Source organism: Danio rerio, chromosome 8, assembly GCF_052040795.2.
Source record: "Danio rerio strain M-AB ecotype USA chromosome 8, GRCz13ab, whole genome shotgun sequence".
Lineage (NCBI taxonomy): Eukaryota > Metazoa > Chordata > Actinopteri > Cypriniformes > Danionidae > Danio > Danio rerio.
Genome location: NC_141028.1, coordinates 28,459,685 through 28,487,199, shown reverse-complemented (window position 1 = coordinate 28,487,199; position 27,515 = coordinate 28,459,685). Strand labels below are relative to the sequence as shown.

The 27,515-nt window shown below is 35.8% G+C and overlaps 2 protein-coding genes across 8 annotated transcripts in view; both read right to left on the bottom strand.

Moving 5' to 3' along the window:
- slc26a6.2 (solute carrier family 26 member 6, tandem duplicate 2) overlaps nt 1-27,515 on the bottom strand; it is a 406,025-nt gene that overhangs the window by 200,080 nt on the left and 178,430 nt on the right. The window lies entirely within an intron of this gene.
- apeh2 (acylaminoacyl-peptide hydrolase 2) overlaps nt 1-27,515 on the bottom strand; it is a 47,413-nt gene that overhangs the window by 1,960 nt on the left and 17,938 nt on the right. For 4 of the 7 annotated variants that reach the window (XR_015497261.1, XM_087263866.1, XM_087263868.1 and 1 more), the window contains 2 exons: nt 27,202-27,304; nt 25,460-25,566 (listed from right to left, as the gene is read on the bottom strand). Coding sequence is in view for 6 of the 7 variants with exons in the window: in XM_087263866.1 (XP_087119992.1) it covers nt 25,460-25,566; nt 27,202-27,304 (210 nt within the window). In the remaining variant the exon portion in view is untranslated. Of the gene's footprint in view, nt 1-23,171; nt 23,814-25,459; nt 25,567-27,201; nt 27,305-27,515 lie in introns of those variants that run through there. The other 3 variants (XM_087263865.1, XM_087263867.1, NM_001040347.2) reach the window with 2 other exon arrangements.

Here is a 27,515-nt window from a genome sequence, read left to right as displayed (position 1 = left end):
TGCTTCTGACATCTTGCTTGTGGTTTTCACCACTGTTCCACTAAATTGATAATGTATTCATTGACCAAAAATAATACAGCAGTAACACTTTAGTCACCCGCTTTGAATGTTATCACTCGATTGAATGGGCGTTATCAGTGGTTATTAGCTGATGGATATGGCTCAGTAGGGGCCTTCTGCACTTACTTGTAGGCCATACACATGCTTCATTCATTCATTTTCTTGTCGGCTTAGTCCCTTTATTAATCCGGGTCGCCACAGCGGAATGAACCGCCAACTTATCTAGCAAGCTTTTACGCAGCGGATGCCCTTCCAGCCGCAGCCCATCTCTGTGAAACCATACACATGCTTAATCAGCTAAATTAATAGAAAAGACTCCAGATCTGTTTTTACATTACTGTGACGGTTGGGTTTAGGGTTGGAGTAGACGTTAATAAAATACAATTAATAGGAAATGTAATAAATATAAATAATTCTCGTTAACTTCCGGCCCCAGCCATATGCGATCTATAGCTGATTAACCATGTGGATGAATGATAATAGCCTTCTGACCCTACTAGTATACGCAGAAGGCCCCTACTGGCCCAAATCTATCAGCTGATAATCACTGATAACGCCCATTCAATCAAATGATAACATTCCAATAACATTCCAATGCATTCCTGCATTGGGACAACAGATTATATATCTATAGCCTCACGCACAGGAGAGGTGTGGGAACAAATGAATCGCTAAATGAATCAAATGGGAGTCATTGAAATAATTAGATCAAAATAAATGCATATTAGAAGACAATGAAAGTGTTTTTTGACCTTGCATGCATTTCAGCCTGTTGTTGGAGACTCCCAAAACCAAAATATGACCTTTTATAATGCAAAATAGGGGCTCTTTAAGCAACAGAATGGCTTTAGTTTTACGTATACAGAAATTATAATTGTTCTATTTAAAATGTCTTTTTGAAGTCTTTTACATTTCTAACTGTTACTTTGAATCTATATAAAATATAAGTTAAGCTTAATTAAATTCAATTCATGTTTATTTCTATAGCGCTTTTGCAATGTAGATTGTGTCAAAACAGCTTAACATAGAAGTTCTAGTAGATTGAAACTGTGTCAGCCCAGTTTTCAGAGTTGAAGTTCAGTGTAGTTCACTTCATTGTGGTTTAATTTTCACTGCTGAAAGTCCAAACACTAAAGAGCAAATTCATCTATGCACAGCTCCACAAGTCCAGGAATAAAATATATTAAAACTGACCCTAAATTCTGAACGTAGTTAAATTCACCCAAACCACTGCTCATTTAATTACCTCCTTTTGTGTTGACTTTTTAGACTCTAAATAAACAAAAAATAGCAGCATATTTTGCAAAGTCTTTTCTCTAAAGCTGTGTGGTCAGTGCTAGGTTAAAGACCACAAAATAAGTAATGTTTGCCTTCAGTTTCTATTCAAAACACACACAAAAGAATTTCACTCCCTTTGAGCCCCACACCAAACAAACCCAATGGTGATGTGAGCGCCGAGGCATCTCTTTCAAAGCCCAATCCCACAGAGGTGTGCAGCGTGTGTGTGTGTGTGCGTTTTGGGCCTTCGTTCAAGGTCTCAATGGCAATGATGAGTCTGTGTGAATGCATTCAGCTTGTGTTTGCGCTAGCACATGTGTTAATGAGAATGCAGTGTGTGTGTATGCATCTGTGACCATGCCGTTTGGGATTTCAGGATGAATGGAGCGATGAATGGTGGATTATGTTGAAAGAAGAGAAGCGAGAAAGAGAAAGAGGCAAGACAGCGGGTGAGAGCGACAGACAATATCGCCACCGGCCCACTTCCTGTTTTGAACTGATCAACCGAGCACACAATTGCACAGCGAGAGACAGCGAAAGAGAGATCAGCTTGTCAGGCGTCCCGTCTCGCTTTCTCTAACTGGGATGAGCATTTAGTTCCAGACGCTCTTTGTTAAGCTTCAAAAGCAGATAATTACACCATTAACCATAAACCATCTGGGGCAAAGCATCACCTCAACATCTCCTCGTTCCGCCTTTTTCTCTTTTCAGGACGTCCCCTTTCTCACCCATCATTGTTTCCTTGCCTCTGTCTTGCACATCAGGAGGCGGCTAATTGAGAACACATTGGTTTGTCCTTGCTGCGGTTGTTCATTCTGCTTACTGATTTATTCAAGCGAGAGTCTCTTGACAAGTGTTAGCAGGGACTTGAGATGAGACCACACTAAATGGGCTCCAAGCCAAATCCAGATCTCTGCATTTTCTTATTGTTTAATCACTGCTGACTTTTAATGTGAACTTCTCTGCAAGAGCCTTAAAGGATCACGTCATATTCTTTATGTATAACGTTAGATTTCTTGCACCTGCAGCTATTTCATAAACCATACCGCAAATCCACCTCTATGTGAACTTTGGAATTAAATAGGGGAATGTACTTTTAAGGATCCCATAAACACCCTATTAATTAAAATGAGTATTTTATTCACCTGCTGTCTCTTAAAAATTAAACATAAAAGAGTGGAATGTCTTTCAAAAGGAATGAAAACAACTAACATTTTACAAAAGAAGAACATTATCAAACTGCCAAAAGATTTATGATTGATTTAGAGCAGGGGTTTTCAAACTTTTAGTACTTGCTGCGTTTTAATAGCATTAATTACATTGAGACATAAATATAGCCCACCTGATTCAGATGGCTGAGCCTGTTTCTGTGAGGACAACATCATTGGATCCCTAACACGACTAACTGTAAATCATCTTTCACTGTCAATAAGTGTAAGCCATAGCATACTTGCTTTTGATGTACGCACATACAGAAAATGCTGCTTCGCAAAGCCAAGTTCGCAGAGCCCTGACGGTGTGTTTGAGTCGAATATTGAGTACATTTACATGGGCAACAATACTTTAATAGATTTTAATACAATTGTGACAATACTTTAGGTGACGCAGTGGTCCAGTAGGTTGTGCTGTTGCCTCACAGCAAGAAGGCCGCTGGATCAAACCTCGGCTCGGATCTGCTCGGTTGGTGTTTCTGTGTGGAGTTTGCATGTTCTCCCTGCATTCGCGTGGGTTTCCTCCGGGTGCTCCGGTTTCCCCTACAGTCCAAAGACATGCGGTACAGGGGAATTTGTTAGGCTAAATTGTCCATAGTGTATGAGTATGAGTGTGTGTGTGTGGATGTTTCCCAGAGATGGGTTGCGGCTGGAAGGGCATCCACTGCGTAAAAAACTGCTGGATGAGTTGGCGAATTAATAAAGGGACCAAGCCGAAAAGAAAATGAATGAATAATTAAGTGACAATACTTTTATGAAGAGTCACCATGTAAACAGCTATTTTTGATTACCTTAATTCGACTAAAGTCATAACTGAACTAAACAGAAATAAAATTAAGACATGGAGTTTGCATATATTAGTGGCATTATTGAAGTAAACACAGCGATCAAACTATTACCGTCATGTGGGACTTTTCGCCATATTTTCGGATAAGATCCACACACGCGGCTGTCAGTAAAGGACCACGCACACATACATTGTGAAATGCAGAAGTTTTTTTTCTTCCAGTCGGCGTGTGTTATTAAATTCCAAAACACTCTCACCAGTCCTTACTCCTTATTTGCGCCCAATACTACAGTTTGTCATGGGGGCATGAATGAAATGTTCATGAGTGAAAGTAAAACTGCTGAACTGCAGTTAAAGTCACCTAAAACTACAGGAAACACTAACATGAAAGCACTACACGTAAACACCTTAATTATATTATTGTCCAATAAGGCAAATAACTAGATTACAGATGTCCATGTAAACATTGTCAGTAGTGTTTTCAAAGTTAGTGAAAGATTCAGAAGGGCATCTTGCTGATTTGATTCAGAAGGGCACTTTTTTTGTCAGACAGCTCACCGGTTTTACTTTCATTCCCCATCATTCATTTTAAAAAGCACCCAGTTATTAATATTATTTGTAAATGTTTTATCTAATGCATTAACTCTACAGGTGCCTAATAGTTAGATGTGGAGCTAACATTAAAAATTGTCATCATAATTTACTCGAGTACACGACTCAATGTCTCGAGGCCCTATTAATTGGTGCTGGCGCCCACAGTTTGAAAACCCCTGATTAAGGGAACAGAAAAATGGATAAAGGCTTATTAAAGGAATAGTTCACCCATAAACTGGTTGCTGGCACCCATTGACTACACTGTAAAAAAAAAAAAAAAAAAAGAAGAAGAAGAAGAAAAAAGTTGACTCAACTTAAAATTTTGAGGCAACTAGCTTTAGGACATTTTTGAGTTTACTCAACTTAAATCGAGTCAAGTTTAGTACTTGGGTTAAAAGTTGAGTCAACTCAAAAAAAAGCTCAGCAAGTTGCCTTACAATTTTGAGTCGAATCACCTTTTTTTTTTTTAGTATACCACAGTTAGGGTGGAGGATTACTATGGAAGTCAATGGGTGCCAGCATTCAGCATTTAGTAAATGATGACAGAACAGTTCTTTTTGTGTGAACTGTCTCTTTAAGGAAAGTTTCGATTAAGTTTCTATTAACATAATAATTAAGTAGAGCAACAATAACAAAAAAACAGCATATTTGAAGCTGCTGGTCTTTCTGGAGTCCTAAGGACCTCTACATCCGAATTTTATTCTTTGGTTGTAGGTACTCTGCAAGAAATGTGGAGTTTTTTACTAATCATGCTCTCCTATGGTATAAACAAAGGATTTAATTAGGGATGTAACGATTCACCATGAGCTAGTTGAAAATTTATTTAAAAAGGTGATGATTCAAACCGGTAGAAATCTTGAAGGAATTTTTATAATAGAGGTGGTGCTGTGTTTAAAGGCACAAACTCACTTTACCTGCAAATCAGCAGCGAGCAAGAGCTGGGGCTGCAGCGTGAAATGACAGCGGTGAAGTGCGCCGGACAAAACACAAACTGTGTGCAAATACTGCAAAAAAATGTTTACTTACACTTACTGAACAACAAATATGATGCACGTAAATTATCAGCACAAATGTAAAACTACTGTCACAGATGTCTACATAAAAAAAAAAATAGTATTAATAAGCAAACCACAAGGACAGGATGATTTGCAACTCCACTTGTTCCAACGAGTGCTACAGAGATCACACGATGCATCAGCGAAAGTGTGGGGGAAAAAAAGTGTGAAGATGTTTTTCAGATTGAAAGAGAGTTGTTCTGTTACAGAAGCAGACATTAGTTTATTTTTACCCTCTCCTTTTCAAATTAATTTATGCATATTTTAATAATTTGCTTATTATTACTAATATTTAAAAATGCTCAAGATTATCTCTTCGTAAGTGTAATCGCACTTAAACTATTACTAATTAATTATACAAGTAATATTAATTATTTACCTTCATAATCATGTTCAACTCTTGTGTCTATCTTACTATATAATTAGCCATTTTATAATCAGTATTTTATGTCAGTGGCCAGTCCCCTGGAGCAAAGGACCTACTAACCACCTCTGTACACACTGCTCTCTGCTTTAGGAAAGGCTTACCTCTCCAAAGCAGCCATCTCAGTCCTTAGTGAAAGTGTTTGTTTTTTTTTTCAGCAGAGGACACTGTAAATGTGCAAAGACGTCGGTTTATGCCAGAAAACAAAGAAATGCTGATAATTCTTTTTTAAAAAGTAAAATCTCAGAAGTCAGTTTTAGTTTGTTTATATCAATTAGTCTTTATTTTCTATTATTCTTTTTTTATTTATTTGTTTTAAAAAGAGCAATTTGTAAAATGAAAGTGCTCTTTACCTTAAGAAAATTGTGACTAAATCGTATCATGAGATTATAGTATGGATGATCATATTGAATTGTGAGTCAAGTGAATCGTTACATCCCTAGATTTCATGCAGGCCAGCACACTGTTAAATAAAGACCTCCGCAACAAAACTCTTTGTATATTAATATTATATATTAATTATTATAGATTAATATTATACATTAATATAATATATTTATTTCCATGTATATTATATATTCCAATAACTTTGTATTGTCAATTAATATTCATAATGCCTTTAATTGAAAAATGACATTTAAATATTCACATAAAAAATAGCTAAGCTTTAATCAGACTACTCATCAGACCTGGCAACATTTGTCCAACAGTCTACTGTCCAATTTTGTTAAGCACATGTGAATTGTAGCCCCAGACTGCTGTTTTTAACTGAAAAGAGTGTAAATGTGGCCATCAGTAGCTCATCTGCTTCAGAGTTTGATGTGTTCAGAAATGCTCTTCTGCAGAACTCAGTTTTGGTGGTTATTTGAGTTACTTTTGTCTTCATATGTGCTTGGTTATTGTATTCTTAACTCTGGCATCATCTGCTGAATATTTTCTCTTTTTCACACCATTCTCTACATATCCTAGAGTTCATGAAACACTCAGACCAGCCCCCCAGCAACCATGCCATGTTCGAAGTTCAAAAAGTACCCGCTGAAATGTTCTCAAAGTTATTCTAAGGCTCACGTATGAAGGCTTAGCAGTTTCACGTTTGTGGCAAATAATACTTTATTTTTATTGCCTTGAAAGTGAAATTATTGAACATAAACATATGAGGCTTCTTTCTTTTAGAAGAAATTTTCAGACAGCATCTAGATGCTGTTGCATCTGAACTCACTGCACTAAATGATATGTACTAATACATAATGCACCCCTGCTAACAGAAGAATCTGAGTATTTCTTATTATATGCATGCAGTCTAAGAAGATGAAGATCTGAGACTATAATGATTCTATTCAGAAAGAAACATTCCAGAACCCACTCCAAGATTCCGGTCTCCAGGGAAACAGAACTCTAATAGTACAACACCTCATCAGAGAGAGAGAAAGAGAGAGAGAGAAAAGGAAATAGAAAAATGGAGATAAAATCCTGGCATCCTAAAGAGCAGTGAATATGTAAAAATTGTGACACAAATTAAATAGAGATAAGACACTTCTTGAGACAATCTTCTGCTCCAATACACCACAACATACCAAAATATTTTTACTCAATTTGAAACATTAAACAACTCTGAAAACTCTACTGTATACTGAGAGACGATGAAATGACATCTAATCTGGCTAAAATATGTGTACAACACCCACAACTTAACAAATGGTTAATCACAGTATAAGATACTTCATACTATTACACTCCAGTGTGACATTTTAGAATAGGATGTTTAGATGATAACAAATGTTGGAAATGTAAACAGGAGATTGGTAAATACTTTCATGCATACACAGATTCAACCTTTTGGGAATCTGTGTTAAGACAATTAGGTAGATGTTTGGGATTTAATTTCACTCTCTCACTCAGGACAGGATATGCCTTTTAGGTGACAAAACTGAGATTCCACATGTTCACCCTTATAATTTTGAGCATTACTACAGCAGCACATATAATACTGAGGTTTTGGAAGGATATTCAATGCCCTACACTTCAATTATGGATGGAATCTATGATTGAGAATGTATCATATGAGAAAATGTAGGCCAAAATGAATGGTGATTACAATATGTGGGTGATTTTCATTTCCTCACCTAAAATGTGAATGTATCTATCCTGTTTTGCTCTGTACTATTATTTTTAGTATTTGTATACTTTTGTTATTGGCTGTTGAATTATTTATTTTCTAAATTGATAATTTTATAAATTGTGAAGAAGCTGTATACATTTGATATAATTGTAAAATTATTGTATGTTATTTTTAAGAAAAAACTAATAAAAATCCAATTTCCAAAATAAAAATAAAAAAAAGAAATGGTTAATCAACTAAATCCATGTGCTTTATTTAAATAATCTAATTATTAGAAGTATCTGTTTTAATTCTACAGATTTTTCTCTCTCGTTTATTTACCATTTACTGTATATTTTATTAATTTAATGACAGTATATTACATATTCTATATCTAAAATGCTTCGTCAATGCTGTACAAAATATGGTAACATTTTACAAAAACAGTAAATAAATAATGATGTACTAATATGTAAACTAAACATTATTCTAAGCCGTGTGCTAATCATGAATTAGCTTTAACTACAACAAGAGTTCATGTGTGAATAAGGCTACTTTAATTGGTAGTACATTTTGCTAATCTATGTATCAATGAACGTTTAAGTTTAAGTTGAATGTAACCAACATGAACTCTTGAGTTATATAATTATTTCATCACTTTACTTGGAGGGGCACATCACCATCAACTCATCCTTAACTACTCCTATGTTTAAACTGTTGATGTTGACAACACTTTTCTGTTGTTATTCAGAGTAAACGCACAAGACTGACGTGAATAAGGTGTTCATGAGTAGTTAAGAATGGCTTAATGATCATTTGTCCTCCAAGTAAAGTCACCATATAATAATGCAATAACATATCATGCGTTCATGATGGTTAAATTAAGCATAAACTAATGTGGTAAATAATACATTAATTAAACAATCATGTACTATCAAGTAATTAAGGTAGCCGTTATTTACACGTGACTCATGTTGCAGCTAAAGTTCGTTCATGATTAGTGCATGCTTTAACTCATCATTAGTTCATTATAATGTTTAATTTACATATAAACACATTATTATACATCCTTATTCATGAACTTTTATTATCAAAAGTGTTACCCAAAATGTCATGCCAATAAAGCAAAATGAACATGAGAAAAACAAGTGCTGATCAAGTAGAAGTGATACAGGGTTCGAGGATGAGGAATAATTAGTTGAGAGAGAAAGACAGGTATTGAAAACTGAATTCAGTGAAGAATCTTTCAACCAATTGTGTGTTCATTTGGTCGGTGTGTAGAATCAGGTTGTAGCAACATATTGCACATGTGCAGTTTGACACTGACTGATAGCATTTAGAGAAAAAACAACTTTGGAAAGCTTCTGAGAGAGTCAAACACAGTCTTCTACATGCTGAGCGCTCTTCTGGGTCCTTCGGACATTCCAGCACTGATATTTTTACTCCTCCTAGAACAACAACAGAGCTGCTACTGTTAAACTTTACCAAAGCTGCTCGGACTACCAATCGCCGAACTCAACACAAATTCCCATGTTTATCACAGAGCTGTCTAGCAGAGAAAGAGCAGCAGAGCAGTCTGGGTAATTTTAACATGATGGACACTGGGAAATCTGTTTAGATGTTTTTGCTATATTTTGTTCATACATGAAAAAGTTGTGATAACATGCTACATTTCTCATAATAGATGTGTATAATAATACATGTTATAATAATTATAACTAAATAATTATTTTATTTACTTATGACTAACTACTTTGTACACTTATTAACATCAAATAATTAAAACCCTAAAAAACACTGTTGTGTGAAACAACAAATTAACTGAAATGAAATCAAATTAAATGAATCAACTTTTTTTTTTTTTATTTAAATGACCAACTGAACTAGAAATAATCAACCCAAACTAATAAATAGGCATCAGGTTTTTTGCCCTCGAGTCAGTGTCTTTTGATTCTGAGTATCTACTGATACTAAAACCCGATCCAACACTTCTATATTACATTAAAAAAAAATTAAGAAGAGAGAATAAACAGATACAGGATGTTTCCTTTTTTTTAGTTCACCTTATTTTAACATTTAACAACTTTGTTAACAAACAGCCCTTGAGGTAGCTTGAAAAATCAAGAAAAAAAAAAAAAAAACGCAACAGTAAGTATAAAAAAAAAAAATCTGATATAAAAACAAAAAACACCTCAACTTCGAATACCCGACAGGCAATTCCAAATTTCACAGTTCGCGATGACAATGTTGTCGTCATCAACTTTATAATACCTCCAGACCAAATTATACACGCGCTTTCCGCTTCAAGCTACATGTTTTACTATATATATCTATATATATATCTATATATATCTATATATATATGTATGTGTATATATATATATATATATATATATATATATATATATATACACACACACACACACACACACACACACACACACACACACACACATACACACACACACACGCACACGCACACACACACACACACACACGCACACACACGCACACATATATATTCGAGTCCTGATTCCTGATCGGAATTCTGATTCCGATCGAGTATGAAATTACATGATCGGGCCTGATTTCCGATAACATGATCAGATCTGGACATCCCTACTAATAAACGAAAATAATAAAAACTATTTAGACTATTAAATAACCAGAAAAGTAAACAAAAAGCACAAATTTGAATCTAATTTACAACATTAACATTAACTTTAGGATTATAGTGTAATTCCAGCAGGTCTGTGATCAAGAACATGTGGCAAACATTACAGAAGGTCTGCGTCTGACACTACTTAGAATCAGATCTCTGACTGAGGAAAGATTGCATTTATAATCATTACGACTGTTTATCTTAAAACATTTAAAAAAGTTTGAACTTGAAGCATCTGAAAACATATAGGAACTTTCTAACAGTTTAAACAAATAGCAACCATTGCCATTTTATGTAGTCAAAAATGTTCTTAAAATGTTACAAGCATATTTTAAAATGTTAGCATGTAAATGTTAGAATGCTTTAGTGTGTTGTTAGCATGTTTCAACGTGTTGTTAGCCAATTTTACCATTGCAACCACGAGTTATAATGATACTAACATGTTTGCTAGCACCATTTTGTACCACATTGCAAACATCTAGCCCGCTGTTAACATATTATGCAATCTAATATGTTACTAAAATGTTTTAAAGGATTTTTAACACAATGCTTGCATCATATCTATATTCTTCAGCATGTTGTTAACATGTTTTACAGTGTTTATATTAACATGTCCTAAGTTGGTTTCCTGGCTTTGCTAGTGATGGATAGCTAGAAGGTCTGAAGGTCTTGAACTGTGTAGTATAAATACTCTGTAAAGAGTAAATATTTTTAACTTTTGCCCTTCTCAGTGAAAGTTTCTGTGATTTTTTTATGGATCTAATCGTTTAGTTAATGTATACAATAGCTATTTATGATCAGAACTGAGTGTAGTAATCAAAGCTTGAAGAATAAATAGGAATAAAAATCATCTTCAAAATCATGCTTTATAAGAATCTAAAAATCGAATCTCATTTCTACTTTTGCTGCAGTCAAAATATTTAACTCCGAAAATACACACATGACAGGGTCACTGCCAGGCTGATTATTAAAAATCTGGGCTGACAACCAACATTTTTGGTTTGAACCCTAACCTGCTGAATTCCTCCATGTCCCTCAAGTAACAGCTTAATAAGTAGAAACGGATGCAGAAAAGCATGTCCTACCTTTGGGCTATTTAAATACTAAACAAAAAAGTAACACTCTGTAATGTACAGCCAAAAACATCTAACATTTGACAAGCAGCAGTATCGTCTGGACTGAGAAAGAGATACGGGGGAAACATCCCACTATAATAACAGCTCAACTTGCAGGGGCTCACATAACAATCTGATGAAGACAAAAGCAGAAAAAGTCATCTACACAATTAAAACAGACAACACAAAAGAGCCATGCTGCAATCATAATTACACCCAGACAAAACAAATATTTTTGCATATGAAGGCAGGTTTTTATAGTTTGTAATGAGTCATAAAGTGCATTCAATTACAGGACTAAACAATCAAGACACCCTTTCATTAGGACACCCAATGTGAAATTGTGTAGAGGATATAAAGCAATTAAGTTTGTGCATGAGTGTAATTAATGTCAGAATGTGAGCCTTAATAACCATTTTCCATCTACGCTTTTATTTTCCTGAGATCCAAATGTCATCTTAATACCAGGTGTAAACAGTCGTTAATTTACAGTCACAAATGAAATATGTGTTATGGGATAGATGCTGACAACGGCGTTGAGGATCCAAATGCAGGTTTATTAAAGAGAGTTGTCATACAAACAATGGCCAGAACAAGAGCAAATGGGTACATGCAGTAAAATCCAGAGCGTAGTCATAAACAGGTGAATGGTCAGTTACGGCAGCAAGCACAGTAAACGGACAAAGCAAGAGTCAAGGCAAGGGTAACGCATCGTAAAGTTCACCAAACAATTTACAAGACTCAGCCCAGATGAGAGCGTGTGTGCGCTGTTTTTATGGTTCTTGAATTAGTCCATGAATAGCTTCAGCTGTGTGTGTTTGCAATCAGCAAAAAAAAGGAACTAGTGTGTGCGAGTGTAACGGAGGCCAGCTAGTAACCTCACTCCTCTGACCTTTAAATGTGCATTAGCGATAGACGCTAGAGGCCATGGTCTTTAGCCTCCTTGTTAGAGCAACCGACTCCTGTGCGGAAGGTCGTCGATTCGAAACCAGCTCGGAGCGGGTTGGGTGGTATAGGACCGGCGGGGTTACATTGGAGCTGTGACTCAGGCCCCGTTTACACTAGTGCGTTTTAGTTTGAAAACGCACAAGTTTTGCTACGGTTACGCCATCCGTCCACACTAAGCCGGAGTTCTCGAGCGCCGAAAACGGAGCGTTTCGAAAACGCTGGAAAGGCCGTTTTCATTCTAAAACGCTGCTGCTCCGTCTCAGTGTGGATGGGGAAAGACGGAGACATCTGAAAACGGAGGCGGGGCTGCAAACGTTCGCCTATCTGATTGGGGCTTTTCCTCAATATTAAGTAGCCCACACACAGTTCAGTCTCGCATCCTCTTCTTGTAAGTTCAGACTTCGCAAGTTTGATCAAGGCTGCAGTCTCCCCCTTCTCAGTTTGATATGGAAAACATACCGAGGACACGGGTAAATCTTCAAAGGGAACAGTGTACTTTATAACTTCATTCACATCACCTTGGCTACGTTGTTTCACTTTCTCAACAATAAAATGTAAACATGATTTAAGGAACTGCCTATTTTCTTTTTAATATTAGCAACTTAACAGACAGCAGAAATGTTGAGGCGTCGTGCTGCATATATGAGCGTCATCTTCACTGTGTGGATATTTATAACAAAACGGAGCCTATAACAACTGCCTCCTTTCAATTTCAGTGAAAATACGAAACACACCCTCTCTTCTGCTGAATATCAGTTTTAATAAACGATAATTATAAAAGTATAACATACAATAAGTTTATACATTGTAGGAAATAAAGGCAAGCGATCAGTCAATGTACCTGGATTAATCATTAACTTATCTTTGCGCTTAACCAAAACATGTTACCTGTGAACAAGTAACTTAATAGATTCCAATGACCAAAGTCAGGGAATTGGCCTATGTCGTTAGATAAAGACAACAACATGAATGAAATATCACGTTCAGCAAATATAGTGAGATTAGATCCAGCGGGAGATGCTTGATGAGCAGTCCGACAAGCAGAGCTCTCATCTGGGTAGAAATGCTGGAGCGCTTGCCCGAGAGTGTGTGTGTGGTCACGTGATGTGCGTTTTCAGCGTTTTGGTGTGGACGGAGAGCTGTTCAGAAACGCTGGGTAAAACGCGAGTGTGGACGTGGATCGTTTTCATTCTACAACGCCGTTTTAAAACTAAAACGCACTAGTGTAAACGGGGCCTCAGATGGGAGTGAAGTTTAGGGGGTGAGTGTAACGGAGGCCAGCTAGTAAGTGCTGTGCATGTAAACCTCACTCCTCTGACCTTTAAAGTTGCTCTAGCGATAAACGCTAGAGGCCATGGTCTTTAGCCTCCTTGTTAGAACAACCGACTCCCATGCGGAAGGTCGCCGGTTCGAAACCAGCTTGGAGCGGGTTGGGTGGTATAGGACCGGCGGGGTTCCACGAGGTGCATCCTAGGAATTGCAGTTATTTAGTTTGTTGTATGTGTAGTTCTCCAGCGATGCGCAAGGATTAAATCGCCTGAGATTGTGACAACTTGCCATGTACAGGCATTCCCACTGTATTCTAGTTCTCCCTCTCCACTGTGTTCTCTATATTTTGTTTACCATACCCAGTTATTTTTCAGAATTGTAAGTTGCAGTATTACAGTATTATACTGTACTCTAGTGTGATCCAGTTGTCCCTTTCCACTATCTATATTTGATTTATCACACCCAATTCATTTCCAGAATTGTATGTTGTAATTGTGTGTTCTAGATTTGTATCAGTACAACGGATATCAAAATAAGAGAACAATTTATAAACACTAGATTTTTTCATAAATAATATAATTTTCCATTTCTGAATATATAAAATATGAGATATGGTTATACCAGTTAGTGTAGTACTTTAAAAAAATAACCAAGGCACTCAACAAACCCCTTTATTTTATGCAAAAAAATATTTTATATACAACAAAATATTTATGTAAAAAAAAAAAATGGATATTTTATGTAAAAAAAAAAAAAACGTTTTATGTAAAAATACTATGATCATATTTAGACAACAGCAATAGATCTAGCACAAATACTTCTCTAAGCATTTTGGCTGTTTACTAAAAATAAGCAGTGCTGCCTCACAAAAAGAAGGCTGTGGGTTTGAGTCCAGGCTGAGCCAGGTTGCATTTCTTTGCATGTTCTCGCTGTGTTTACGTACGTTTTCTCCAGGTGCTTCGGTTTCCTCCACAGCCATGAGGTAAAGGTAAATTGAATAAACTAAAACTGGCATGTGTGTGTGAACGAGAGAACGTATCGAATTTCCCAGCACTAGGGGTTTACGAGTTAGTGTATTCTCACTGCTGGGTGAGGCAGCTGCCGCATAAAACATATGGGTCCCACTTAATAATAATTGGCCTTAACTAATATGTACATTCATTGAAATTGATCACTTGTTACAGTGTACTTATTGCATAAATACAGGTTTTAGATTGTACTTTTCAATTATAAAATTCCTGCATGTAATTACAACTGTAATTAGTTACTGTAACTACATTTATAATTACACTGTCAGCCATGCCTTGCACTTTAAATCACCATTAAACCTACTCATACCACCCTTGTTTTTCATTACCCGTATGCCACCCTAATATCACAATAGGTGTTCTGCAATACATTATAAACACATTAAGTATATTGTATTTATAGTTTGAAGTAAGCACATGGTAATTAAGGGCACTTAATATAAAGTGGGACCAACATATACTAAAGTAACTGGCGGTTCATCCCTCTTTGATGACACTTGATAAATCAGGAATAGAGCCGAAGATAATGGAGTTAAAAAAATGGGCTATAGTGGTTGCTTTCCAGTGAGTGAGTTTGGACGAATCTACAAGTGTTTACTCATTTTGATCAGTGTTTTTTCACCCAAACACTTCATTTAGCTATTTTTTGCAATGTTCTTCAGAATATATATTATTCAATTTAATTCAATTCAATTCAGCTTTATTTGTATAGCACTTTTATAATGTAGATTGTGTCAAAGCAGCTTCACATAAATGGTCATAGTAACTGGAACAGTGTAGTTCAGTTTTTAGTGTTTAAGTTCAGTTCAGTTCAGTTTAGCTCAGTTCAGTGTGATTTAAAATCATTATTCATGAAATAAGCTTGAACATCTTTTTTTTAAACTCCTCTTAGGATAGCTTCAAATATGACAGGCATATAATATTGTAATAGGCAGTATTGGTATCATGTGTATACCATGCAGTATTCAACTGAATATAGTCAAGCCGAAATTATTTATATCCCAGGAGTATAATTGTGGACTTGACTGTAGATGTATGCGCATGCACAATAATCACATAAATAACACATCTGTGTAACACAATGGACAAAGTGAAAACTTTGTCCACTTATACATTTCTCCATAATAAATTAAGTAGAAAAAACTGTCATTTGTTTGTTGTTAATCCAAGTAAGTTGATCCAATGTTTCTTCAGTGTGAAATTTATTTATGCAGTAATTTTCTGTAACTTTCACAAGATTCTGTTTGATCATTTTCTTTGCTCACAAACCAGTGTCAAATTGTTGCACTGCTATTTATTATTGCGTACAGAACACACACACACACACACACAGAGAGTTTCATCACCCCGTCTCACCCTAGTGCCCAGTCATAACACTCAAATGCTGACAGGAAATGTCAGTTCTTTACAAGTGACCACATATTCTCCATCTCCATCACTCCCAGGAAAGCTGCAGCCAAACGGCGGAAGTGAGGGAGCGATGGAAAGCGAAAAAGAAAAGAGGAGAGCCACTGGAATATGAAGGTGTTAGTCATCTGTGTGTTTATATAAACGATGCGGGGAGAAAAGCAACATGCGAGAGAGCGTGTTAAACGCATTTCATCAAGTAAAGTGGCGATGCTATTAGCTTAAGTTGTTTAGTGACAGTTTTGCCCTTTTTACCCAGTTTACTCTTTGACCGATCACCTCCCCTGCCAGGGGCAACTAATGGACTCATCCATTACACTGACAACTGAGCAGAGGGTTGCGGAACGGCCCACGAATACAAGCATGGGGGAGGAAAGGTGAGCTGAATTAATGTCTTTCAGCAGCATGCTAATTACCCCAAAAGTCTATTACCCTCCGGCCCTCTGAACACATAAACAAAAACACACTTTTCACGCCCAATGAGAGTGAAGTAATGTTTTCAGGATTGCAAAAACTCACACAACATATCAGTCACATCCCTTACGGTAAGCAGTATCACATTTCCTATCCAACGTACTAAATCACAAGCAGGTGGAAATGCTCTCGTTTAATCTCCTCTACTCAGTCTAATCCCATCCAGAGCCTTCTGTCTAAACACACTGATAACCACACACGAGCAGCCCGTCCGCTTGTGTATTCTTTCATTAATGACTGTGACTGGTCAGCTCTGTCCCTCCTCGTTCACCCTTAACACAATCTTCTAAACAATCTCGCTGCTCTTCCTCTGGGTTGGATTCTTTTATTGCTCTACCCTTTTGCTCAATTTTCCACATTGTTATTATGTGAGAAGAGCACTGGGCACTTCTAGTGTGAGTGACTGCAGAGAGTTTAGAGAAATTGGAGTAAGATGGGCTTTTTGTAATATTTTCTGAAGATGCGGTCAGGGTTTGGGGGGTCCATTGTCGCGATCTGTATGTAGCACACTTTAAGACTGGAAAACACCATTGTGTAGTGTCAGGCCATCAGTGAGCATCTGTCAGGCTAGCTTGTTTGGGGTATGTAGTAGGAAGGAGTTTGCCGATTCAGCATGTAGGATCAACATTGACCCTTAGTGAAAGAAAGCACTCTCATTGGCTGTTCAGCTACAAATCAGATCACAAGAGCAAAAACTGAAGTGATAAAACTAAGTAAACAATGCAAGTCGAGAGGAAACACAAAGTATCCGGTTGTCATCTTGTTACAATTCTTTAAACAACATGTTATATGTTTTTATAATAATCTCAGATGGGCGACATGGTGGCGCAGTGAGTAGCACGACTGCCACACAGCAAGAAGGTCGCTGGTTTGAGTCCTAGCTGGGTCACTTGGCATTTCTGTTTGGAGTTTGCATGTTCTTCCCATGTTCGCGCAGGTTTCTTCTGGGTGCTCTAGTTTCCCCCACAAGTCCAAAGACATGCGCTACAGGTAAATAGGGTAAGCTAAATTGTCCATAGCGTATGTGTGTGAATGAGAGTGTATGGATGTTTCCCAGTGATAGGTTGCATCTGAAGGGGCATCCGCTGCATATGTAAACCATGTGCTGGATAAGCTGGTGGTGATTCTGCTGTGGCGACCCCAGATTAATAAAGGGACTAGGCTGAAAATTAATGAATGCAACAGAAAATGAATGACTGAATAATATCAGACATATTTGCAGGAGCTAATCCCTCTGTGGTGAGTGAGAAGTACTGGAAATGATATGTAAAGGTTGCTTTGTTTAGGGTTTGTATGTGTGCAGCACTAGTTTCGGTTAGCCTGACCTACTACTTCCGACGAGATTCTGAAGTGCGCACCCCATGCACGCTGGGCTATCCCATGCAGCCCCACTAATGGGAAATGGGAGTGAAGCGACGCAACTGACGCGGGTAGGTCACATGACCATGAAAAAAAGGAGGATGTAGTACATCCAAATTCCATTAATACTTCTCCCATTCATACTGTATAGAACGTACTTTTCTAACGCCCGAGTAGTACTTTTAAATTCAAATGCAGTACCTACTGAGTAGTAGGCGGTTTCAGACGCAGCCCATGAATAAAACAAATTTAGTTAAAATTTAAATATATGAAACTATGTTTTATCTGTTATGTTTTGGTGCAGCAGCAATAACTGAAAAAAAAGCTTTAATAAAAAACACAAATATATAAAAAACAAAACTGAAAGAATATGATCAATAAAAGCTATAAAAGTAGATATAAATTAAAGGCAAGTATGTACTATAACCAAATAAATACATGTTATACATGTCAAGTCAATGTATAATGTGCGTTGATCAAAAATTACTATATAATAATAATTAACATTTAGTTGATGCTTTTAGGCCTGTTGACTGTCATGGATTCATAAGCTTTCACAGAAATTAACATATACATCATTTCAATTGTAGGGCAAAACAGGCCTCATCACAGTGAATGTAGACTCATTATGTGCTTATGCTGATGTACAAGAAGTAACATTTGATCATTCCTGCTCACATGTTGTTTTAACAACAGTTATGATATTATTGCAGTCGTTCAAAAATGAGGTAAGTTGACCCAGTTTGAGTTATATTCAATGCATATTTAGGTGACAATAAAAAACTGCTATTATATTATGATACCTGTTTATCAGTTTAAAGATAAGATTTCTTAAAAATTACACAAATAAGCTGTTTGTTAAAGACTTGAAAAGTCAATGTGAGAACTTAAGAATAAGAAAGCAGTCTGAAGGATTTAATTTATCTTTTATTATATTATTTTGCCAACTTAAATCAATTCAGTGCACTGCTTCAAGCTGTGCCATATTTATAGCTGTTGATTCAACCCACCCCAGGCCTGCTGTTGGATCTTACCCAACTTCCCAGCATTCTGGAGAAAAATGCCTGAACCATCAGATAAGGCTAACTTTTGTCTTTTCGTCTAGCGGTCACATCACAGCTCATGAAAGTAGCAACTAAGCTGTGGCTCATTTTACCCCGCTCTCCTTCTACACAGTCTGACCTTAAACCTACTTACATTTTTCTCCCTGTTCCTCTAATCTGCTTCTGCTTTTCATCTGCTTTTCACCCCCTGGCTGCTTTTGGGGTGTTTGTGTTTATTCTCGAATTCTGCCTCGCCATTTAATCTTCTTTTATGAGAATGTCTTACAGCATCTAAGCAGACGGAGGCACAAAGGAAAGACCTATAATGAAATCTGACCTGCCCAAGACCCAGACACCTACACCAAACCCCATCAAAGGGGGAATTTTAATACAGACCTTTCTTTCTCCTACACACAAACACACACAGATAGAGAGAGAAAGAGAGACAGACAGTGGTCTCAGGTGACCTGTTGTGTTCCACTTCTCTCTCTGTGGGTCATTAGCAATGCAATCTTAACAGGGTATAAAGCAATCTGTCCCCTGAGATGCCAGCATATTGAAAATCCACATGCTAAAATTGGCTATAAAACACTGCAACACAAAGCTGATTGGTGCTCAACATGCCAAACCAAAGAAGCTAATAATAATAGAATCAAAAAACATTCAAAATAAGAGTTCATAGCAGAAACACAGGAGCTGAAAGGATCTGTCCAAAGGGATTTGGAGATTAGGTGCTCAAACAACAACATTTTTGCAAATCTATGAAACAAAGAAATCTTTGAGGAAAGGATCTTTCTTAAGCTGCTCTACGTGAAATGGACACGGCAGTCTCAGGCTGTGTGCAAAACGCTGCCTCTGTAGGCGACATATTAGGCTAGAAAGGCAACAAGGCACATCTAAATCCAGTTATTGTGTCACATCTTGTCTACAGATATGTCTTTGTCTGGCATGCCTTTCACTGCCCGTGATATTCCACAACTATGTGCTTTTCATTTAGTTAAAGTTAAGCTAAAAAGTAATACAAAAAATCAGAATTAAAGAAGGAATCAGGGTGATGTCCTTTCAAACTAGCTTGCTAATCAGAAATGCTAATTTTAATAGCAGCTTTTCAGAAACGTTCTGGTGTACTATTGGTCCATTTGGGATGACAGAAAAGGTAAGTGTGGCTCTTCTTTTGCTTGAAAACCTCCTCCAGTTCAGTTCGTCATTGTCACACATACAAAATTAACTCAAAGACAGAGAACCTGCTTTATTGTAGAAATTGACTGAATTAAAACACTGACCTTGTAAAGCTTTATCTACTGCATGATGAGCTCTATATATGTGATGCAAGTATATATATATATATATATATATATATATATATATATATATATATATATATATATATATATATATATATATATATATATATATATATTCTCACTGTCAATAGTGCTATTATTATAGGCTTTAAATACTGTCATTTTAGTTAAATGTTTTAAATTCATACAAAGAAATTTTTTTTTCTGTATTTTAGGGTCTGAAAGGTTAAGGTTGATCGTCTGTTAATAAATGTAACTTTCAGTAACACTTTAGATAAGGTGTCAATTCCCACTAATAACCAGTGGCTTATTACATACCTATTGCTAAGATATTGGCTGTTTATTAGCACTTATACAGCACATTTTCTGCATGATCTCATTCTACCCAATACCCAAACCCAACTATTACTTTCAGAACTATAAAAAAGAAGAAAATTGGGAGTTTGCTGAAGTAAATATTTGATGATTACCATTAATAGCGAGGATTAACGGAATACCTTCAAATAAAGTGTGTGCATTTCTAAGCAATCTTTTCTCATTTATTGCTAAAAAAAAAAGGAATATTTCAGTAATAACAGATTTGCTTTGTTTTCACACAAAAAAACTTACTTGTAAATCGTTAAACCATTATACTGCCTCAGAAGTATTTCCGAAATCAGTTTTGTGATGTACCCGCATGCTCAAACGCTTTTTGCCTAAAAACAACCATTGCCTGCTGCCTAAATGAATATTCCACATTAAAAAAAAAACAAGTCAACCGGCAGCTAGCTCTCTGCTAGTCTCACACGGTCACCCACTGAAGTTAAGCAGGGCTGGGCCAGTCAGTACCTCAATGGGAGACCACATGGGAAAGCGAGGTTGCTGCTGGAACTGGTGTTAGTAAGACTAGCAGGGGGCATGCTCAACCTGTGGTCTGTAAGGGTCCTAACACCCCAGTATTGATGGGGACTCTATACTGCTCAGTGAGTGCAGTCTTTCAGAGGAGACGTTAAACCGAGGACCTGACTCTCTGTGGTCATTAAAAATCACAGGATGTCAAAAAATAAGTAAGGGTTTAACCCTGGCCAAAAGCCCACTGGCATTTGTCCATCATGGCCTCCTAAAAATATCACCATATCATGATTGGCTTCATCAGTCTCCTCTTCACCAATCACCTGGTGTGTGCTCTGGTTCAATATGGCTGCCGTCATGTCACCCAGGTGGATGCTGCATATACTGGTGGTGGATAAGAAAAGCGTTATATAAATGTAAGGAATTATTATTATTATTAACAGTTTTGAGATGTATAAAGGAACAGCTTGCATAGAAATCCCTGTTAAAAAGAGCTTTTCTTCTGGCCAGCAGAGCCAATTCAGGGCATAGTTCAATTTTTTCAATAGACAAATATACATGACACGGTTTTATCAGCCAAGAACTTATAAAATGTTTTAAATGTGTCCAAGCAGCACCAGAATTTTCTTTTTCAAATAGAAAGATCTGTTACCAGGACTCCAGAAAACATTTCTGTACCGAGCAGAGAAAAAACACATGCGTGAGTATTCTGGGCTTTTATGTTCACATCCTGTTAAATTTTTGTCTTGTTTTTTATTTAGACCTCTTTGATCCATTTTGCATTAATAATTCTGTCAAAAGCACAATGGACAGACCAAACTTTTCAATATTAGGAGTGCATCAGGGTTCAGTTGTGAGCACTTAACAGTTTCTTCTTGAGTTTGTTTTTAAGAACCAAATTTATTAAATGTGAACAGACCATCACAATAATGGAACACTGGGTAATATGTGTTTTTGGGAAAAACTTACAACTGCGTAAAAAAAGATAACACTTCATAATAACTACACACTATGAATCATCATGATTATCTCAATATTAAGCATTAGCAAATAATGAATTTATTATTTGGTAAACATTAACATTTATTAATTTAAAATGTGCTTAATAATTGTACTTTCATACTTTGTTACTGATTAATCTTTCATGACTAAATTAAGTTTCATAATTGTCACCTAAATATGCATTATTTACAAATCATGTGTATTTAATATTTAAGAGAAATTTTTTTAAGATCATTCAGAATGAGTTAGTAAACAATTAATAAACTATTCAAATCAACATTTATATATTAGTATTCAGGCGTATACCAATAGTTAACTTAATGCAGTTTTGTGACCTAAACTAAAGTGAGGACTATTTATGCTTTGTACATCCCTAATGATAATTAAAGGCTCAGTATCAACTGAACAATACATCTCTGCGATCTTATCTAAAAAGTAAAATTACAGTAGTTTAAACATTGCCTAATGACAGAAGTGTCAAAATTTAACATAAAATTGGATAAAACAACAACAATGTAATAATTTAGCAATAAGAGTTTAAACTGAAGTCTTTTTAATTGACATAAGATTGCAAAGATTTATTTTTCATTAATTAAATACAGTTTCATTTGTGTACCTTCAAATGAATGGAAATGAATAAAGTAGTTTATTTTCTTTTTTCCTGTTTAGAGTATAACTGAGATTTTAATTGTCATTAATAAGGGATTTATAAAGCACAAACAGTCTTCATTTTAGATTAGGTCACAAAACTGGATAAAGCTAATTTAATGAGACATTTGATAACATACAAATTTACTAATATATGCCTGAATGATAAGATATATAAAGGTTCATTTGAATAGTTTATAAATCATTTACTTAAGCATTCCATATAATCTTTAAAAACCATCATAAATGTGCTTACAACTCAAGAATAGAGCATCTGCAGTTATAAAGTGCTTACTAAACATCAGTTAATGTAGAGTTAGTGCTTAACAGATAATGAATTCACTATTTGCTAATGCTTAATAAAAGATTCATAGTGTGTTATTGTGTTACCAAAAAAGTCTATTGGAATGACTTTGAATCTTTTGCAGTGAGGATGAAACTTTTGCTTTAAATATGACCATAATTTAAGTGGATAAAGCCTTAGACATGAGCTCTTATGGTAGCCACCAAAGCTAGCATACACTTAGACGTAATGAGTATCTGGAATATAAAAAGAAAAAAAAAACATCACACATTTGTCTCCTGTATCATGTTTATAAACATGGAATGTTGAAGATCTCTGCAGACACAACTGTAAAAAATATCTCTTTTTCCTCTCTTCTAAGCCAAGATGTACCTTTGTTTATATTTGAAAAAGAAGTAATCCATAAACAATCATCATTTCCTTGAATTTAAAGTGAAACAGATTTGATTTAAAAAGCACTGGCTTCACTATTACTGTCTATTAAGAACATGATGAAGAGCAAACGTTTCACAAAAAAGCTGAATGTTCAAAGACTGACTATAAAAAGAAAAGTTCAATATCAGTACAGTATCATGATTTCTAAACAAAGACTCCATCCTTTGGCATTCAAGCTCTTGTTTTAGAAGTGCTGATTTAACAGGAACAAGTCTGTCCTCTAGTGGACAATGACCTGCATAACCTGTAACTTCAGCTTCAGTGCAACATTCACAGACATTTACAGTTTTGGCAAGAATGTCAAACACAATGTGTTCAGACAGGGAATAAAAGCTTCTGATGGATATGTTCATGTGTTTCTAAGAAATGTTTTGTCAGTTTAAATGCTCTTTAAACCACAGAAGGATGTTGAGGAAGCAGTCAGACTGAGTGTTGACTTTAGACAGCGTGTGACCCTCATCACTGAACCACAATAACCTGAGGCAAAGCAAAAAAGACAGAAAGAAAGAGGTATGTGATAAAGATAGGAAAAAACAAAGAGCAGACTAAACACTTAACAATAGCTATTAGTTGTCAAATGAAGTAGGCTTTTCAAATGTCAGTGGTAATAAAGATACTAGGGAAGCAGGGATGTCAAATGAAAGATTGCCAAATAAAATCAATATTTAACTTAATATTTAAAAAAATATATATTACCTTTAAAAAGTATGCATTAAATTGATTTGAAGTGACAGTAAAGTCACTTCTAATGGGTCAAAATGCTGCTTTTTAACTTTGCTAATTTCAAAATAAAATAAAAAAAAAAGTTTCCTCAGCCACAACATTTACAAAAGCTGTATTAGACAAACAGAAAATATTTATTAGCAAAAAAACTGTATCATTAGACAAACACATACTAAAACTTGATTGGTAGTCACACAGTTTGACCAATCCCGTTAACCAATCACATCTTGACAACACATTAAACACAAGTGGATCAAGGCAAGAAGTTAACAGACAATTAAAGCAAAGATGCCACCAAAATGAGAATTTAAAAATGCCACACAAATAATAGATAATAGAAAAATAAATGCCCTAAAGATCTGTGGATGCAGTTTCACAATGAGCATCTTTTTACTTGTTTCTTTGCACTGAGCATTTGTACAAGCTTATGTTAAACATATTATATTACTAAAAAGTCACGGTCAACAGTAAGTTTAAAGCAGTTCAACCGAAAAATGAAAACTCTGTCATCATTTACCCACCCCCTTCTTTCAAACCTTTATAAGTTTATTTTATCTTTTTTTACACAAAGTAGATCCTTTGAAAAAAGATGAAAACAGGAAATCATTGACTTCTGTTAGATCACCATCTCCATGCCAAATAAATAAGATCCAACCATGGATGCCAGATCCAGTCAGAAAATGTCTGTTTCTCTGTGTCTCCAAACAGGCCTGTGGAGGCGCCCAATACCCAAATCTGTTAACCAGTATTCAACTGAATTACCAGTCTCCTATCAATTAATTGTCTCCAATCAATATAGGAGTAGACTGAGAAAATTAGCGAAGAGTAAAAGCAGGAGACAAAGTCATGATAATAAAGAAAGAGCAGAGTTTATTAAAAAATCTTAGTTGTGTATGCTTGCTTCAATGCTCAGACTTCGTCAGACCATGATAAATCCAAAAAGTGTTAATTAACCACAACCAACAGCAATGGAAAATCACTGCTTCACAACACTGTCCACAGACAATACCGATCTTGAAATGGAGACATTCTCTTATCTCTTACTCATGAAAACATGTGTTGCTTAAACCCACAGTCATAAGAAAAGAAGAAAATTAGAAGAAAGAAACATATAAAGGTTTGGAACCACTTAAGGATGAGTAAATAGAGAGTACATTTTTGGGTGAACAAACTCTTTAAATATGACTTATATAAAACTTGGATGATAGGGATCAGTATCAGACCAGTTATGATGACAAGAAAACAGTTGTAATCAGCGTCAAAATGTCTGTTTAGAACATCCCGATTTACAACCAATAGAAAAAAAAATCAAAATGACCAAATAATGGCTGTTTACTTAGACTGGTCTTTCTAAGCAAACTAATATTCAGTGTAATTGTGGTGTTTGTGTGTTAGTGTACCTGACAGGTGTATTCCTGCTCTTGAGTGCTCTGTAGAGCTCCAGACCTTGGTGAGGTGATACTCTTCTGTCTCTCCCACCCAACATCAACAACACAGGAGCACGGATCTAAAAATGTGTACACAAACCATATCAAAGTTTGCTATGTGCATATTAAACTAATCATGCTAACCAAATAATTCATAATCCTGTGAGTTTATGTGTGGATATTTAAATTAAGGTATTTTGGGGACCAAGAAATGAAAACACCTCACCAGTAACACAAAATGGCATATATATAGTTTTCTGTTACATACAGGGCAGGGCTCGAAATTTACTTTTTTACTTGGTAGCACCGGTGCTTCCAACTTCAAAAATTTAGGAGCACCAGAAAAAATTTAGGAGCACCCACCAAAAATGAATGAGCACCACTGCAAATTGTATATTCACGGATTTATTGTATTTAAAAAAACATCAATCAGGACTAACAAAAACCCGAAACCACTAACTAATTATGTAAAGACTTATTGACATTTGCAACACTTCCAAAATGAATATCCAATAATTATAAATTATTAATGATGAATGAATTACATTTCTCATTATCATGCTCCCTTGAATGTGCTTGAATGCAAAAAGTCCTACTGTTATATTATGAAAAATAAATCTATGCTTCACACCAAACAAAAAAGAAACATTGCAGTAAGACATATCTATTTTGCACTATTGTTTTATATGCACGTCAATTTAATAAACAAATAATATTTCTGCTACAAAACATAAACGTAAGATTAGAATAAATCATTCAATTCAGTGCTTAATGCTGCAAAGCAGTCATCGGTAACTAAATAGAAAAACAATATACATCTCAAGAAAGAACAGACAAAAAAAGGAAGAAAAGTCTCTTTTCTACCACTCTTAATAAATTTTAGTTTTGGGTTTGTGTAAAAAAGCAGGCGAACCAGTCGGCCCAATATAAGCGAAGCAGATCAGGATTCTCCAAATGATCACCTGCGCAATTCTGTTCTTTGTCATGAGCTGCAGTTTCAGTTTAAACTTAGTAAAGGCGAGATTCTTTGGCGATTATATATAGTGTTAGATTTTACATTAGCTGCCATTTGTGCTGAACACGCAGTGAATGCAACATATCGAGAGTCAGGCCATTAAACAGCTGAGCCACTCCGAGTTTTTCAGCACTCTTTCCGAAAACACTCAATTGGTCTCGGCTGGCGGATCAACATTTACCACATGATCACTCTCTTTTCATTGCGTCTTCCTCAATCTTCAACTTGATTGACAGCTAATATGAACCATTATAGTGGCAGGGAAGACTGATTTAACACGATTTTAGAGAAAAAAATCTAAACAAGTCGCACTACAAACATTATATGTCGTCGCACAAATGCTCCCAATTATATTATGAGGTCGCATAGATTAAATTTTGTGTGCATATGCGAGCCATGTAGGGTATAACATATACTACTAGCTGTAAAAATTATTTGCAGTTTGCCCATTTAGTTGGCTTTGTAAATGTGTGTGACTATCAATGTGTGTATGTGTGTGCGCTCAAAAATTGATTTTTGCAACTTGTTTAAACTACTTATTTAAAATGAACTGAATCAACACAATTCTGGGGACAACTTAAATGTTTTTTGTTCAATCCACTTAAAACTATAAAAAACAATGAAGTTAACTTAATCAATCTGTTTTGGGACAACATGAAGGAATCCAGCATTTTTACAGTGTGTGTTGTGCACAGTGTACCTGTGGAGCATGTATTATAGGTGATTTATCCAGCATGGAAATGAGGGACTGTGATGTGGGCAGCCGGTCAAAAGCATACTGAAGCCCAACAGAGGAATATCTCCTGTAGGGAAAGTACACAACAGCATCACGATCACCATCAAACACTCAAAATATTGACAAATATCTAACAAATGTAACACCACAGGATACTACAACAATAATATCAGTACTTACAGTACATTAATCCTACTCATAACTACATTCACCTCGTAGAACTCCTATGCTTTTAATGTAATAAATGGCTTTCATTCATTATGTGTGAATCAATAACA